Here is an 18,416-nt window from a genome sequence, read left to right as displayed (position 1 = left end):
TGAACACAAAACACAGCACACGGCAGTAGGCTTGGTCAAGTCAAACTGTAAGGGTTTTTTTTTTGTTTTATTATTCTTTTTTCCAAAGTTCTCAAAAATGCCTTTGCAGTTTGAACATAAATCAATATACTTACCATTTGGGTAAACACACAGGAGAGCTGCGTGTATCGATTAGAGTGTGTCAGCATCCTTTTACAAATACTGTTTCAAAAAATTATAAACTTAGCGGTCTTCAAAATTAATAAAGTGACAAATAAATTAGACCAAGTGCATACGTACGTGAGCTGCTTGGCCGATAGTGAGCCCCCGGGTACCGCCTGCCCATAGTGCCAGTCAGCACATTACCGCACGCCGTCAGCCGCTCTCCCAGTACGGATCGAAACGCTTAGCTGGGGGAGGAGAAAAAAACAAGTGAAGATTTAGTACAACAGCTGTATCTTTTTCATTAAAATGCTAATGACCCCTACAAATTTCAGGATAACTACGTTTATAAATTATTCATGGTCATGTTGTCAGAGTAGATGAACTGCTGTGCTATACATGCAGCATAAATTTATTATTAGTGCTTGGCCTCCATTAATAAGCTTACATAAATTTTAAGGCACACAGAAGTCTCAGGTCATACAGCAGTTTAATTTGGCCCGCAATACCAACAGAAAAACAAACACTGAAAGAGTATGCTTTTAGCTTTAAATACAGGCAGCCAGCGGGTCAGACTAAACAACATCTTAATTTTTGTGAAGCAATCAGTAAGCAACAAGTTTGCGAACAGATCACTATGGAAGCAAAGCTTATCCATGCAACATAAAGGTAATTGCTTTGAATCCATCTCTAAAACCATTACTGGCTTTACATGAATGCAGTCTTATACTAGTGCATCAGTTTTCTTAAAGTATCAAAATCCCCAAGTGACCAAGAATTGTACAACACATATTAGGGTCAGCCTGGAATAACAAATCACAAATTCAAAATCTTAACTGAAATGCTACCAAACCTGTCAAATATCAAGTGTAAAATCTTCTAGCCTAAAAACAAGAAGTTCCATTGTTTCCATCTTTAGTGCAAGGTTTAGTACAAAATCTGAAAGTTAATTTTCAGCTTTACCCTTTTCTCAGACTACCCGAATAACCTTCACGTTCCCAGATGTCTCCCAATACCCACTACCCGTCAACCACATGATTTATAAAGATACTTTTATTTTTATTTCATTCTCCCCCTTCCAGCTGTTGCTCTACATCAGCTTCAGTCAACCCAAATCCAGCCCGCTGCGTTTCCCCGCTTCTTCCTCCTGCTGCCATTGGCATCCCTGCACTTCTCTGGTGAGCCGGTCCGGGAGCCATCAGAGCTGGAAACCCCACGCAAAGATGCATTTCAGCCAGATCAGGTCCTGGACTGGCTCAGTGGGGTTGCAGTAGCATTGGTGCTCAGTGAGGGCAAGTGGAGCAAATGGGGTCATGGCAGCCCTGTGCTGAAAGTGACTTCAAATGCAGCAGCAGAACATCATTACAGCCCCTGGGGATTAGCTCTGAAATACAGACACCTGCAAGGCTGAGTATTTGACAGCGCAAAAAACAGGTAAAGACCTCCACTGTTTGCCAAATCAATATTGAAAAAGTGTGTCCTGTTTAACTTTCCTTCTTGGAGAAAGTTTGGTGAATCAGTGAGCCCGTACAGTCTTATATCTGAAAAGGGGAATTCTGGTTGTTAAGATGAAAAGTGGGCAGTAAACAATAAAATGAAGGCGTACACTTTTTTAATACAGTAACTCTCACTGAATTATAGCCAACGTCTACATTTGAGACACTGCATTCCTTCCCTCCTTAGCAGGGCAGCATTGGAGGGGGCTGTCTGCATCATATCATAAAATAAACAAAAATTCCCAATCCCCATAACCATGCTCTTAAACAGCTGAATTACACTAGAATAAGGTTTTCCTAAAGAAGTATGGCCACAACGCGAACAAATCACTCCTAGAAGAGGCCAGGTAGGGACACAGCTGTACAACTGTCTTAAAATATGACATTTTAACAATCCCCAAATCTCTAAAAAAGACGACACGAAGATACATTCTCAGTAAAGCAGAGGTTTCATCAGTTTTTGTATAAAATGAGAATGGCAGAAATTTACAACCTGGATGAAAGCCCACCTGTCAGAAGTCAATTGGGAAACCAGTGCCACACAGTCAGAGTAACTCAACTGTCCTGGAAAACAACAGGGATACTGGACTGTACGTGCCAGCAGGAACACGCCAAAATTAAGATAAATGAAGAAGCAGCTTGGCTTTTTGAATTGTGAGCAGAATAAACACGCCTTTCACAGTAGGATATACGCAGATATGTTTATTCAATGTACACAAACCAGATATCCACAACCGCACACAAAGCTGAGGTAAGCCTAAGCGTACCTAATGCATCAGGTCAGGTCTTCAAAATATTAGTTTTTAATCTGCTTTTTTTTTGTTTTCTAACAGCTGTTTATTTTGTTTTATTCTATTGCAAAAACACATTAAAAATCATCCTTTATAGTAACTTTTACATCATTGTAGTTCAATGAAAAACTATATATATATATATATACACACACACACACAAATGCACATATAGTCTAATGATTTTTCTCCAAGAAGTGTTTTGATTCGACTCTGCCTGAAGAATTATTTTTGTCCTTTCTTGGTGATCTTCCACGATTTCTCTCCGAGGTGAAGGCACGGAGAAGCCCCGCGCTGCGCGCGCTTGCGGGCAGCCATCACACAAAGCCTGAGCAGCACCATTTCATCCCCGCCACCTGAAACCAGCGCCCACCTCACCTGATGCCCTCGCATTTCTAATAGCTGCAGTGACAAACCTTAGATCCACTCATCACCATGCGTAAACGGGGGCATAAATCACCTTGCAAAGAAGTCTGCTCTGACTTTCTGCTGAGGCTGTCACCTTCCTAAATCATCATCTTTACAGGGCTTGTCGCAGCTCTTCTACGTTTCTTAGTGTTTGTAACTGCTGCACTATAGTTTCATTTTACTTGTATGAATCTGACACTACTGAAAAAATAAATACAATTCTGTGGTGTTTTTTTTTTATGTTTTAAATGTGTATCAAAGAGTTATATCCAAACACTGGGTGGATAGGATCGAGTTTGCTTCACTTAATTCTGTAGCACAAAACTCATAATCCAACCTCCATACATTTAAAAGACATTAAACCTTTTTTACACTTCAATGTGTTCATGTATGCTGCTGCTTATGAGAGTATTAAATGGCCAGTTGACTCTTTAACCTTCCCAGGATCCCCTCCATCAATATTTGCTATAAATTACATCTGCATTCAAACAATCTACAAGGTTCTGGTGGCCAGTGCGTATGTACAATAGGTTGCCAGCAGATGCCCAAGAAAAAGGATATGAAGAAAGACAAAAGACTGCAAATTACCTACGGGAAGTCGCCCAAGCGTGACTGACGCCATCATTCAGCAGCCACGAAGAACAGCTACACCCAGCAGGGAAAGGAAAACGGCATTACATGAAGTTTCTCAAGGGGCACCTACTCAAAAAACAAAATCACATTCCAATGCTCTCTGGGTGATATTCTGACAAAATGCACCATCCTTCCTTCAAAGTGTGGCTTTGAATACCAGGAAATAATTCTGCCAGGGAATGTGTAAGGGGAATGCCTTCCATAAAGATAATAATAATAATAATAAAACACATAGCTTTCCCAGCCAGCTGCTTTTCAATCTGCCAGCACGCAAGGCTCAGAGGGCAGTGACCACGGCGTGTGCGCACGCAGACCTCATTGCATGGAGAAATCATCATCAGCTACCACAGATCTTCCAGCAAAGACTAAAACAAGAGGGTTGTTTTTATTTAGGGTTTATTTAGGGTTACAATGGCAACTTCTGAATCTTATTTGCACCAAGATCAGAGAAAAGCGTTTTTTAAAGCTGACTGGCAGTAATTCTGCGTGAGAAGGTGTTTGTTTCTTCTGAAGCTGCAGGTGCCACTGTGCCTTTGTTTTCCATGCGAAGCTTTTCAAGCACAACCGGGACTTCTGTTACAGCATTTCAGCACTATTCTCCACCTTCTTCCTGTATATTGTAGGAACAAACACAATGTTGCTGCTGTCCTTCTAAGAACGGATGCAAAACTTGGAAGTGGAGAGAAAAATAGTACTAGAAACATGAGAAAATGTCTTAATTTCTATGCTTGCCAGCTCTCAATTAACTAATGGGATGAGCTACAATTTCTTTCTCCAAAACGACGCATCTGCTAAACCCAAAATGTTCATTAACTGCTCAAATGGGAAAACAAAGCCCAAATCACCACATTTTTCATTTTGCTGGTATCCTCCATTAAGTACTGAAACATAAGAAAGAGCATGACTACGTTTTATTCTCAAGACAACCTCCCAGTTCATTCATCCACCTTACCCCTTCGCAGCCATGTTCTCTAAGTGGCTCTCCCTGCATTTCACCCTTCCAAGGGCAGCGGGGAGCAAGCAGATCCCACCTGCTGCCAGGAGAGCCGGACTTCAAGCCAGGGCCGTTTCCAACCCCCACGGTTACTAGAAGGCCCTCAAAAGACAAGCTGAACATAAGATGAAGCTGAACTCAGCTGGTTTCCAGAGTGCGAGGACAGAAAAGCAGCAATATAAACAAAACCAAAAAATGGTTTCTTTAAACAGCTCCTTCTGGAGTTGTCCCATTACCAGCCACCACAGATACCTTCTGCAACTTCCCTTATCGCTGTCCCGAGCAGCCTCCACTCTTTCTACCTTTGAAATGAAACACCAAAATAAAGTCACAAGAATTCTGTTCAAATCTTATTACTCGATCCCCCTGTCACCAGACTTTCAACTCCTATTGCTATTTAAGTTGGCGCATTACATCCCCGGTCTGCAATGCACCAGAGCCCCGGCACTGGCTGGTGCTGCTGCTGCTTGGGGACCTGGCGGTAGCAAATGCAGTAACAAATTCAGTGAAGGTTGTGTTTTGAAACCTCAAGGCAGGGATCCTTTTCAAAAAAGTTGAGCCCTACCGCATATTTATCTATACAGATCATGTTCATCACATATATATCCATACAGATACACACACACACACACCAGGCTAAAATACAATTTATAATTCACAGCAGAAGACTGATGTTGAAACAAAAGTATTTTGACAAAGTATTATTTTACTTGTGGCAATGGAAGGCTGTAAGACATTAGCACAGGCTTTCTTCATGCTCGATTTTGATCTCACACATACAAACTTCAGCAGCCCAGACAAGCCCAGGCAGCTTCTGGCAGCGTATTTTTCTAAGATCATTAAAAAAAAAAAGAAAAAGACTTAGGGAATGGACAATTATCAAAGATATCAAAGAACTCTGATGCATGGAGGGAAGAACAAAATGTTTACCTCAGAGGAGGTAACGAGACTGAACACAAGGAAAGATCCTAACAAATGGTTCAGTAGAGGCAAACTATGAACTTCTGGCCACAATCAGAGGGGAAAGGAAATACAGGTTATAGGAAAGGGTTGAAAGTACTGGATGACAAAAGAAAATTGCAATTCATATTGTCATTAATGACTTTGTCATAAAAGGTGTTAGTGAAATCTGCTGGTGGCACAAATATGGAAGCTCTTCTGCAAGGAGAGTGATGCAATCACCAAAAGGAAAGCTGAAGCCTGGGAAAGGAACATAATAGGAAAGTAAAAAAGTGAAATAACACAGAGCACAAGGTCATTCATTCGGGGAATTGCTAAGAAATTCTGCTATCAGTGCTGGGCCGTGATGCAAGCCTTTGGAAATGATGGAAGAAAGAGACCCAGGTACATCAGCAGGGCACTGACCTACGCTGTTCCCAGTGCGATGCATTCGCAGGGAAGGAAAACGTGCTGTCAGGTTCCAGCCCCCTGCAGAGCATTTGTACAAGGTAATGCCCAGACCTCATCCCAGCAGCGCAGCAGCATCTGGTCCCTCACACACCGGAGTGATTAATGGAAAACACGGGAAATTGGACGATAATCAAGGTAACAGATTTTTGTCTTGTACGGGGATATTAGGAGTTTGGCTTACAGCAAAATGATGGCTGAGAGAAGCAACAAAAAAACTGTAATGCTGGCACAAGAAGAAAGCGCACCTAAAGCAGTCATTACTAAATTTAGGCTGGAAATTAGAACATAGCTAACATCAGAGAGATGTGGTCCAAGAACAGCCTTCTGAAGGGTGTAATAATTAGCTAACAACAAGCTAATGGAGCTTCATCGTCAAAGCCACAAACTGGATAACACGATGGGGTTAAGCATTTGAAAGGGAGATGCTTCCCAGTGGTTTAGTCCTCTTAGGTGACTTTTTTTTTTAACCCATTGTCCACAATTTGTCTGTGGAATTCACCAAGAGGTGAACAAGCATCTGAACCACAATCTCAGGACTAGAATTCAGCAGGGTTATAGAACTGCAAGACTACTGAATAGCAAGCGTATCTGGAACACAAAGTTAAAAAAAGATAACTAAGATTTGGGGTATCAAGTTTCAAAGCATAAAACGACTTTCATCTAGTAGAAATCTGGATGAAACTTTCTAAACAGGTTACCCAACCTGCCTTCTGCACCATTTCTGACTTCTTACTGCTCTGAAGCTGCTGAAACCAGCAACGACTGAAAGCAGATGAACCATTTCTGAGGCACGATTCAGGATATTATTTACACTTTTTTTTTTTAAAGCCCTTTGTCTAGGTGCCATGAACAAGCGAGTATCTGAAAGTCTCAATATGCCATAAACTAAACAATAGCCACAACTCCAACTTCATAAACAGTACCTTTTTTTTTTCCTGGACTGAAAATGAAAGAAAGGAACAGAATCTTATATGTAGGAGTAGGCAACCAGTTTACGTTTTGGAAAAGAAAATAATTCAGACTCCTCCTTTTTTGGAGGAAGGGGGGGGCTGCTGGTTTTTTGTTACTGCTTTGTATTTGAGGGGGATCGGTGTATGTGTGTCTTTTTTTCCCTCCTCACAGAGATATGAAAGAATAAGAAACTGAAAGTCATGAGGAACTTACACAGAACAGCACTGTAGAATCCAAACAGAGCATACACAAAATAAAACTCTCCTTGGTTTCCAGTTTTGACAGGTTTTATGAATGAGACATTAGATACTTCCATACAACATCAAGGCCAGGCTGGATGAGGCTCTGAGCAACCTGGTCTGGTGGGAGGTGTCCCTGCCCGTGGCAGGGGGTTGGAATTAGGTGACCTTTAAGGTCCTTTCCAACCCGAACTATTCTTCTGTATGTTCAAACATTTCTATTGACTTCACAGCTGTACATTAGCCATACAATCTGCAGTATTTTAGTAATAATTAATTTTTCCAATGATGCTGCAGAAATTACTCCTAATATTTATGACTAGTTAATGAAATACGGAAGAAAAAAGTTGTGTTTTGTTTTTAAACATCTTTCTAGAAGAAAGCTACAGAAACTACCACTATAGTTCTACCACAAAACTTCACGATTTATGTAACAATGTCGGACTGAAATACTTTGGAAAAAGTTTACCAAGTAGTAATCACACTGAAAACGATAGAGGAGTTTTTGCCAGAGTACTTCTTTAACCCCACCATCTCTCAAAAATGACGACTACAAGAGACAACCAAACCATAGCACGTTGGATTTGTAGTTTCACTTAACTAAATGACTATTCAAAACCCATAGCTAGTATATTGACAAAAAAAAAAAACCTTGGTAATCTTTTTTTGTATGTTGAATTACGCAGTGGGCATGATCCTCTCTGCCTGTTGCTCCAGCTCCGTACTGGCATCAGTCGCTGCAGTCACACACGTGGACAACTGCACAGTGGCTGTGAGACAGGCCCTCATTTGGGGCTTAACGGAGTAAGGCTTGGGCTTAATGGAGTAACACAATACTCCATTAAAAACAATAATAAAAAAACCACAAAGGATTATCTTTAAACATACTTTGAACATTCTTTTAAACATACTTCAAAAAAATACTGTACCTTTCTACCTCATGGCACCAATTTACATTGTTTGACAAAGGAGGTGAGTCTGGTGAAAAAAAGCAACAAACCACCAGCTCAGACTCAATTATTATTTTTTTCTAGGTCTCTCCTCTTCATGATGCCCTCCCCCAAGGCAAGAACTGTGTCCTTGGTTTGCAAGGACTATCAGTATAGCATGAAATTTATTTCTTTTTGGAAGTATGATATACCAAGGTCGTAAAAATGGCTGAACCATGTCCTACACTACCCACTACTACATCTTCTGCTGCCATTACCAGTGGGAAAAGGCGACGACGAACGATGACAGCACAACCACAGCCCATGCCACGCGCCTGCTGCAGTTTGAGGAGTTCCCCACGGCTCCCTTCCCAACCTGCTGCGTAGTGCTGCTGTTAGGAGCCTCATCGGGCACCAGAGAAGCAGCCTGATTTTGTGAAAAGCATCTTCCACAAACAAGCAGCTATTCTTTCCAGTCTTAAGTGAAGATAACATACAGCAGAAATTTTTTGACAGCCTTTTATGCCATGGAAAAAGACCTGCAGGGCCCAACTGGGGAGCTACCACCACGGCTCTGCAACCACATTTGCCAAAACGTTGTTAGTGCTCCGGATCATCCCCTGAGGTTCCAGCTGAAAGGGCAGAAACAGGCCAAAAGGAGGTCAACCACAATAGGACACAAACTCGCCTTCTCACCGCCCCATGAAATCTCACCAAGCACGTGTGTTTTGGGCCACACTTGGGCCAGGAGGTCAGACTCAGCCAACTGTGTGGCTTTGTGCCCAACAGTTTGAAATGACTCTCAGTAAGAAACTGTTCAAGTAAAGAGGGGTCACCAAGTCCAGCCTGAGGTGACAGCAACCATTGATCTTCTACTGAGCCTGCAAAACTAATGATTCTGGGTCAGCCCCTAACGAAGAGGCCCGCACGTTACAGAAATTAATGTCTCAGCAGAAATGCAGTCGTGAAAATTGAACTCTTATTATTCACCGGGCCATGGAGGAAGATGCTGATGCACCTGAAGGACAACCCGAGCCATTGCTGTGTCACACAGTTTGTTCTTGGCGTGGACTTTGATCTTTAAAGCATGTTCCATAGACACGTTAAACACATGCTTTGCTTTTTATGAAGCACAAGCAACCAAAATTATTACATACACAAATATTATATACACACAGTAAACACAAGATGTTGTGGTTACAGGGTGTTTTATCAGAAGACGAAGCGCCTGGGAGTGAAGCTCATAGCATCACCTGAAGCTGATCAGCACTGCTGCGTGTTCGGTTACGTGAGGAAAAGCTCATCTCCACAACAAAGCTCAACAGCAAGCGAGGGAATCCCGATTACCCCAGAGACACCAACCCAGCCCCTGCCAGGGCTGTCCCAGGGGAACCTCATCCCCGTGGGCTGGATGGGACCTCAGGTGAGCCAAGGGAAGCAGCTCTCCAGGTCAGCCCTTCAGACCGAAGAGGGTCACTGCCTACAGGAATAGGGAACTTGCACACGCAGCTTGGCTTCACCTATTCAACTTTATCTTGACCCACCACGTTTTCTCACCCTTCCACTTCTCCATCCTGCTGAGGGAAAGCGGGCAAGCAACTGGGAGCTTAGCATGTTTCAACACACGTTTCAGCCTCACCTTTCTGCGAAGGATTTGGTGCTTCTGGCCATCCCCTACATCTTTTGCCTCTATACCCCTCTAATTCCTTCTTTAAAACTCAACTGCACCCTGCGAATACCTTAAATAGCACATACAGTGTATGTGTAAATATTACCAACAGCACACACAGCTGCACAACCCTCCAGCCAGGATCCGGGCACATTCCTGGGGTGCTTGTGGCCCGCCCTGACCCCAGGGATGTGTACCTATTTCCCACTAACAGCTCTCATCCTGGTCAGCCCAAGAGGGGCCTGGGCGAGGGCACTGGCTGTGTCTGTGCTTGCACAACCGCCGAGTGTTCCTGCCTTCGTTGATTTATGCAGCCAGATGAGTGTGTTTGGTTGGCTGTGCCCCTGTGGGGCTACGTGCTCAGTCTTGCTCCTGGTTGGACCTGGGGTCACGGAGCTGCAGGTCCACAGAGGCTCTGAAAGCCTCCATCAGGCTACCGGATTCTGCAACGCCTAACACTGCAATGAACAAAGTCAAAAGCTAGTAATCTGGGGAAGTACAGAGATTCAAGCGCTCCCTTTGGCAGCAAAACCACACAAATTCTCCGAGGTAACACAAAAAACTTGATGTGAGACAGCGAAGGGAGCTCAACAGCTCCAAATCCCAGCACCTCCTCATTAGATCATCACAAGAATTTGACCACAGTAACATTATCAGATAATAAGACCAGAGGTAGACAGGCTGCTGCACAGCTCTTATTTCCTCCCTTTCTCAGTCTGAAAGCATTCATTAGCGAGGAGGAACTCCAAAAACATTTACCGATCAAATTAATCATTACCCCTTTCTTTAATAGCTTCCTAGCTGTTAGAAAAAGAACCAAATTATCTCAAAACTCAAAAAAAAAAAGTTACACCAAGCAAGAACCAGCTAAACAAAACACTGTTCTCCAAACTATTAAAATCACATGGCCAGGTCTTTTCACTCTGCCTGGAAAAAGGGGTCAGATAACCACTGTGCCCCAGCAGGAAATTGCAACTCAGAACCTCAGCTGCTTCACCTCATCTGGAGAGCCACTTACGCCTGGATTCAACAGCAAGCATCATCCCCACACATGACGGGCAGCAGTTTGTGACTTTTTGCTTCGGACAAAAAATTAATACGACTTCTGCCACAAACACTGGGTATGACAAAGCCAGGTTTCCTATGATTTGTACTTACTCCTATTCTGCTACCGAATGTGTCAGGCTCAAGTCTTCGGCTCATAAAAGCCACTACCCTGCTTAGGGTTACCTTAATTAGGAAACTACAGCATATAACCAGGGAGCCATCAGCCAGGGCTTGCACACCAGGCTCCTAGAGTCAGATTCAATCCTTTCCCAACTGCGAAAGACTATAACCCAGCCAAAGATTACAAACACCACAACGTGAAAGCGACTGCATGCAGCATACTACAACTGCAGCAGGTTATTCAGTGCCCATTGACAGCTGGGAACATGGTTTGACTTAGTGTACTGAGGAGTAAATAATCCAAATACACATATAATTATAGACCGTAACTACAGTACACTGAAAACCAAGGGGGGCAGCAGTGACAGTTTTCCCAACACGACAGTCAGATGTCAGATTCTGAACACAGATTTTGTTAAGAACGAAAGAGAAAGCTCTGTTTTGAAGGAAGTTCCCTCAGTTGCATGCTCACAAGAGCCAGCATTCTCCTCAACGCAGATTTCTGGGGTTTCCTATGGGGGAAATCAGGCATCTTCACAGCTCTAACTCCAGCGATAATTAAAGAAAGACATAAATGGAGCCCAGACCTACAGACACGCTTAGCCGAAGTCCCCCAGCTCTCAGCACTCTTTATGGACAGACAATGTCAGACCTCTCAAATATCTTCCGTCTGAGGATGAGAAGCCCCATGGCTTGCCAGGTGTGGAGAAGCATACCCAGCCTGTCAGGCTGGGAAGCAGGAAGGGAAAGCCATGGTGCCAGAGGCTGCTAAGTCCCTTCACATAGATAACCTCAGCCAGTAACACAATGCAGCTGACGCTGTCTCTCTCCCACTTCAAAGCCCACCCTGAACTGTTGCATACATCACAGGAAGCCACACTTCTGCTATAAAGTACACTGAAATCTACCAAGGGTGTCCACATCAGCAGATTTACTGGTACCACAGAGGAACAGCACTACTACAACACACCTTTGTTGCACACGATCCTTTCTCAAGTGAGGAGGCAAAGCTGTAGTGCTTCGTTGCACAAACAGCTGAAAAAACCTACAATATGCAAGACTAAATAAATGAATTACTGCTCTTGCTGGAGTAGCAGAGGAGCTGGAACATCTTTGTTAACAAACATCACGATAAATAGTGTAAGTAATATGTAGAAATACAGACACCTCCTGTCTGTGCTGGAAGAGGTCAGAGTTCAGTGCCTGAGATGAGAGAGGTGCAGAAGGAGCTCCCCCACCCCAGCAGATCCCCGGACTCACCGCAGATGACTTACCCTCCCCAGCTCGCTGGTGGCAAGTCCGTACTGGAGCACTAAGCCCTCGAGACCTTGGCACCAACACCCGCTCAGGTCACAATGAAGAAATGAGGAAAGCTGCAAAACAAAAACACGTGGCATATTAGAGGTTTTGTTTATGAGGAGTCAAGGAGGGATTAATGAGAACTGCTGAGCTCCTGGAGGTCAGGGTTAATGGAACAAATGCACACAGCCACCCTCCACTTCAGCAGGAGGCACGAGCCTGGGAACCAGAAGAGCAGTGCAAGTGACCAAGTAATCCCAACATCATCTCCAGTTAGTCCCCTAAAAACTACCAGCATTTAGCAATGCGTTCTCAGGAGAAGTAAAAGCAGAATAGAGGCAGAGACCCCTGGATCCTTATATTACGGCTCAGGGATCCTCACAAACCGGGCAGGTGGCATAAGCTGACATTGGACTACGACAGCTCGGCACGTGAGCCGCAAGCTACAAAGCACACTTTAAATTCTCTCTCCCTCGGCACCACATTACAGACCTGTGGCTTTCCCCATGCATAAACACTGAACATCGGTGAGAAAGCGCCTTTAGATGAAGAGGAGCCCTAAATTAGGAAAAAAGCAGCAAGAACTCCTCACTAAACAGCATATTCATAACCTGTATCAGAAAATAAAGTGAAAAATCTCCTCTGTTATGCCTGTGTTCAGCAGATGCCAAGTATCATTTATTTTTGCAAAGTCTGTACACTACAACGCAGTCAGACCTCAACCTTCCTGCCCTCTGGTAAACGATTACGTTAATGCTGTGGATTTTGGTTTCGAAAAATATATTGGAATTGTTGCCACATAGTGACAGAAGCGAGGTTATCTCCCCATCAGGAGATACTCCATCAGTGGCAGCAGATCTGTCAAACCATGCTCTAGGATTCAAGGTATTATTCAACTTCATATTTCTCTCCCCATCTGGAGAAAATAAATATGCAAGACTGCAGATACAAATCTCATCTGCTGTAAAGCTTCAAATTTTTTTTTATTAAAGCAAAAGCCAGTCTAAACCAAGCCAAACTATATTCCATTTTAAAGAGAGCTGTTCTTTCCTATCCTTGTTCTAAAAGGAATTCAAGAACTATAAATTCCAATAAGTACCAAGACAAAACAGATCACTTAAGAGAGAGAAAAATGTTCTCTTTCAATTTGTACTTCTCATTTGGAAACTTAAAAAATGCATCTTTTATAAACAAACGAAAAATATTTTTAAAATCTAAAGCTTTTTGAAGAAATCGAGAAAATACACTCATTTTAATTTCAAAAATGAAACTCTGATTAAAAAAAAGCCACCTCTTCCAGTGGGCAGGAAGGAAGCAGAACAATGCTTCGTGCTCGTTAGCCTAATATTCTAACCCAATTTAATGGGCACAGTTGTGTGGACTTCTGTACCAGATGATCAGATTTCACTGAGAGAGAAAGAGAGGGAACACGCTATGTGAACACCCTCGTGCCAGGAAAGCCAAGAAAGCAGTCATTTCCTTCTGTCTGAGATTCACGGGTTTCGTATAAACAAAACTTCCTGGGGTAAGCCTTAAGACCCCAACCTGCTGCACAGACTGGGCACACAGGCTAGGTTTTTTTCCCCCCTAATAATTCTAAGGGGTTGCTTCCTGAGATAAACAGATGCTGGCATGGCCGTCGTTATAATTAACCCTCTTCATCCTATATATGAAACCCAATTTGCTTTAGACCAAGCCTAGTGTAACTGCAACAGAAGCAGCGGCTAATTCAATGAAAAACAGACAACTCAAAAGGCATTTTATGTCTGGAACAAGACAAATTTTCTTCTTGCTTTCCCTTCACAAGACACAGAAGGAAGACGATGGCTAAATCACAGCTTCCCCAGGAAAGGGGATCCGTGCTGGTGCCTTTAAAAAGTACTCGGAAAATTCTTCCTAGCAGGAATAACTGTTGGTAGGAAAGTGCAAAACAGTTTCAACGAGAGCCACCTGACTTCAAATCCAAAGAGACACCACCGCTGACACCAACTCCTGACGCAGTGCTGCCGCACACCCAGCATTTTTTATTTCCCAGCGGAGGACGTTCGCCCAGCCCAGCCGCCCGTCCCAGTTCCCCATGTCCTGCACAACACGTCCACCTCCCCGCCCGCATTCTCGCCACGCTGCCCGCCTTGAAAACTGGCAGATTTGAGAACAGTGACTGGGGGATGAAGACAGGACTGTTGTGTTTTGTTTTGTTTTTCCCCCCCCTTCCTGCTTACATAACTTAATATTTCAAAGAAAACCTCAGACAGCCAACAGCGCAGCAAGCTGTCTCCCAAACCTATACGAACGAGAATAATTAATTTAGGACTTGATTAAAAGCAGTAAATTGGAAGGCAGATAACATGCAAGCACAGATAGCATCCTTCAAAAATGAATCAGCAAATGTTTAACGCCCACAAAGGACAAAGGAGGAACATACTGTTTCAATTAGAGAAATAAACAACTGGCTGCTTGAGGCAACGCTAGGTGCAAGCGCAGAAAATTAAATAGTCTCCCTCTCCTTCATTTGCTAAGACAGAGAGACAGTTACATACACCTGAAACAGAACTAGATATTCCTGGTTTTCCACGGGACACAGACCTGCAATTCACTCCTCTGCTAGCCTCACAGGTGCCACACCGCAGCAAAGCCTTGTGCACATGACAGCACTTGAGTTAGAAATAATAAAAACAAGCAGAAAACACCAGCTGGCCAGGAAGAGATCAGGGAGCTCTCGCCCCTGTTGAGATGCTAGCACAAACCTCACTTTCTGTTTTGAGAGAGCTATAAAAGTAACATCTAGCTGACGAAGACTCCCCGTGATCTTCAACGCCTGACCCTCAGACCAAAGCCACTTTCTTGAGGTTAGGCAGGTCTTCACGAGCAAGGAACCACCGCAGCTCTCCTCCCCTGCCCCACCGCAGACCGCGTGCGCCCGGCAGCTCCTTGCCAGGAGCTAAGCGGCTCTGACCGCTCTCCTCCCCAACCACCTTGCTTTACAGAGGGCACTTCAAGTTAAATACAGAAGAGGAAGGTTTCCTATCGCCAAGCTGGAATAATACAGTCTGGAGCAGGTACTATGCTTCAGCAATTCTTATTTCCTTCCCTCCACGAAGGCCACATTGTATATATGGCATGTTCAACAGCAATACAACTGCACTTTTGTTCTCACTTTAAAATTTGAAAAAAAAATCTACACAAATGCAATTTTCCGATGTGCAGGCGAGTCTACTTCTGTCGACTCTGACTTAAATCGACTTCATGTAAAAACTGACACCAAAACAAAGAGATTCACCAGTTCCCCACGTAGGCTCCTCGGACAGGGCTCAGTGCTGGCACATCTCCTCACGTGAGCAACAAGGGGTCTTCCGCACCTCAGAAGCTGCTTTTGTAGGAAAATAATAGCATTAGGGAATACGAGTTTTAGGGAGTACATCACTCTGGAGCACTCCCTGCTGTATCTTATAGTAATGGCCACACATACGTAATAGCCTGCGAACCTGCCGGAGTTGGGCTGAAACTTTGAAGGGTGTAAAGTCAGCAACGTGCAAGTTGGCAGGGATCCAGCTGCTCTGGGAAAAAATAACTACAGACTTCTGAATTTCTGTGCTTTCAGAATTGAAGTACATGTGAATTTATGCACGGAGACTTAGGATATATATTACATATGTACAGTACTCATAGTGATGAACGAACCGTATCACTACGAACCCTGTAACAGGTATCGTGCTCCAGCCTTCCCCCCCCACACACACACACAGGCATGCTGCATCTGGGTTGTCACACTGGGAACTCTGCCTTAGATGTCTTGTAAACAGGGAGCGAAGGATCTCACTCACTCCTCTCAAAATTTCCACCTCTTTCCCCCAGTTTAAAAATACTGGAATAGAAAGAGTCCAGCACAACATCAATATTTAATAAGTACAACGTGGTCACCTATTTTAGGGATGGATTATTCTCTTTCCTTCCAGATGATCAGTTCCTAACTGTAGTCTATTAGCCTGCTGGTAAGTCTCCTGCAACCACCCCAAAAACACAGGCTGCTGGAGGTTTTCAAAAAGAAAAGGAAAAGAGAAGAAGGAACTGAGTTTTGTTCTGCTGTTTCTAGGACCCTTAGCGTGTAAATAGTTAAAAAAACAAGCAAACACAGATTACGATTTTCTTAAAGCAAGAAAAGTGCCAGTTGTATTAACAAGTTGCGCTTCAGTCTGACACGAGTGAAGGATGCTCATGACATGCCTGAAGGGTAAAAGAGTCATTAAGAAGGGGGTAGGGGAGAAAGCTGCTGTCACTGCCTCAAGAATTTCCTGACGTTTTTAGTATCTACCTTCCTTTGTCTGCAAAGAAATCTTACCTTCTTTGACAGCAGATTTTGCCAAATCCATAGAAGGGAGCATCTTATACATTAATTCACCGAGTGCCCTAGAGGGCTGAAAGTAAGAGAGCATCATTTAGACGGCATTTTACCTTCCCAAGTTTTTGAAGGTCAGGAAGATGTAGTGGGAGGGAAGGTTTTCACTTATCCCATCATGTCTCAGTACGTTCAGAAGCATTTCTTTCACAATTAATGGCTAAAAGTGAAAGACGTGGGGCGCTGTATTAATTACGAGCTCTGACAAGTACAACAAAAATGAAGAGATTTGGTTATCCGTTATTTGCAGGAGGGGCCCCACCCTTCCCCTTCCTGGTTAAAAAAACATTCTGGGCAATGACCTCTAATCCAATCTGCAGGAATTATTAGGCTTTTTGAAATATAATCTCTACATTACGTGCCAGGAGCTGCTATCCAGCTCTCACCCACCCAGACGAGCAGCCCATCGCCAAGCTCCCTCCCTCCTTCTGGCTCGGCGGGTGCCTGCAGCAGGTCGTACCGCAGGGAGGGCTCCAGCAGCCCCCCGTGCCGTGCCACAGGGCCAGGACACGCTCCTGGAAAGGGCAGAGCGGGAGGTCAGGTCCTGCCGGGCCAGGACTGCACGTGGGGATGGGTCTCCTGCCTCCCCACAAGGCATGTCAACCACAGAAGAGACAGGGAGAAGAGAAAGGCTTGGTATTCGTGACTGATACCCAGGTCCGTCCCCTCCGTTTTAGGGATTCTTTCTATGAAAAACGTCCAAAGTGGAAGTTGGAAGGTGGTTTTGTCTTTTCCTTTATAGTTTTGCACAAAGGGACAAGGGGAATAAAGGGCAGAGCTACCCAACTTGCCTTTCACGCTGCTCTGGACCGAATCTGTATCCTCGTTTTGGCAACTGCCAGATGTTTTGCATCCTGCCCAGGGCAAAGGACAAGTCTGCTGCTCAAATAGCTGCTTCTCAGCTCGCTCCAGCGACAGCGTCAGCACGAGCTGCTCGTTATATTTCTTCCCATGTTTACTTTAAGCTTCTTACCCAGAACTTCCTAGTGCCTACCTTGTGCTCTTCCCTCACGCCTCTGAAATAAAACCACCGGTTGTTTTCTGGCCAGCACTGGAGCTCTGTCCACGTGAAGGCGATGTTGCCTGAGGGGCTGCCTCATGCTGACTCCCTGCCCTAGAGCAGGGACTTTACCCTCCAGGCAAAACCCAGGGAATCCTGCACACGAAGGAGGTGCAATCAAGCCGTGCAGACCCCATTGGTGGGGGAAGAGGAGGAGAGCCCAGAAATGTCCCGTACACAATTCCTACGCCCTGAGACGGGGTTTTGCAGAGCACTCAGCATCCCCCGCAGGCAGCACGAACCCTTCTCCCCAACTTTCCATCCCCAAGCCCGTCCCTTTCCTCCAGCTTTCAGCATGGCTACAACCACGACTGCTGTTCAACTTGCAGCAGAAAGCAGACAAGCAGAGTAGACGAGTAGCTGCTATTACGAAACTGTCTGAGGAGACATCTGGGCTGAGGCTGGCGGCTCCGGGTTGTTGTGCCAAGAAGCACAGCACGGTCCCCAAAGGGGTATGTAGGTATTGCTCCACTGCCACTGGCAGGGCGCAGCCCCAGCACCACTGCAGCTTGTCTTCCCCCCAGTGGATGGCAATCAAGTCGTATTTTCTGCTCGCTTACCCCTCCTGACCCAAGCTTTACCGTTCACAGAAGCCACACGTTTGATTTGCTGCTAACACTTAAGCAGCAACACAAGTGTGCTTTGAAGATGCTTAAGTTGGAGGAGCTGAAGAGAAGGGGAAAAAAATAAACGCAGAAAGGAAGAAACCTTAAACAGTATTTGAAAGCAAAGGAGCCTGGAATTCCTCTCACAGATCTTACTCTTAACACTCCACACAATGGGGTGCAACTTACCTAGCTGAGCATTTTTCCAACTACACGTTAAGAAGCAAA

At 44.4% G+C, this 18,416-nt stretch overlaps 1 protein-coding gene across 21 annotated transcripts in view; it reads right to left on the bottom strand.

Moving 5' to 3' along the window:
* APBB2 (amyloid beta precursor protein binding family B member 2) overlaps positions 1-18,416 on the bottom strand; it is a 171,255-nt gene that overhangs the window by 103,757 nt on the left and 49,082 nt on the right. For 17 of the 21 annotated variants that reach the window (XM_083833255.1, XM_083833250.1, XM_083833248.1 and 14 more), the window contains 2 exons: positions 12,103-12,201; positions 280-389 (listed from right to left, as the gene is read on the bottom strand). In XM_083833255.1, the coding sequence (XP_083689381.1) occupies positions 280-325 (46 nt within the window). In that variant the 5' untranslated portion in view covers positions 326-389; positions 12,103-12,201. Of the gene's footprint in view, positions 1-279; positions 390-2,146; positions 2,244-12,088; positions 12,202-18,416 lie in introns of those variants that run through there. The other 4 variants (XM_083833258.1, XM_083833251.1, XM_083833257.1 and 1 more) reach the window with 3 other exon arrangements.

This window comes from Anser anser (assembly GCF_964211835.1).
Source record: "Anser anser genome assembly, chromosome: 4".
NCBI lineage: Eukaryota > Metazoa > Chordata > Aves > Anseriformes > Anatidae > Anser > Anser anser.
This window is presented reverse-complemented; position numbering and strand designations above follow the sequence as displayed.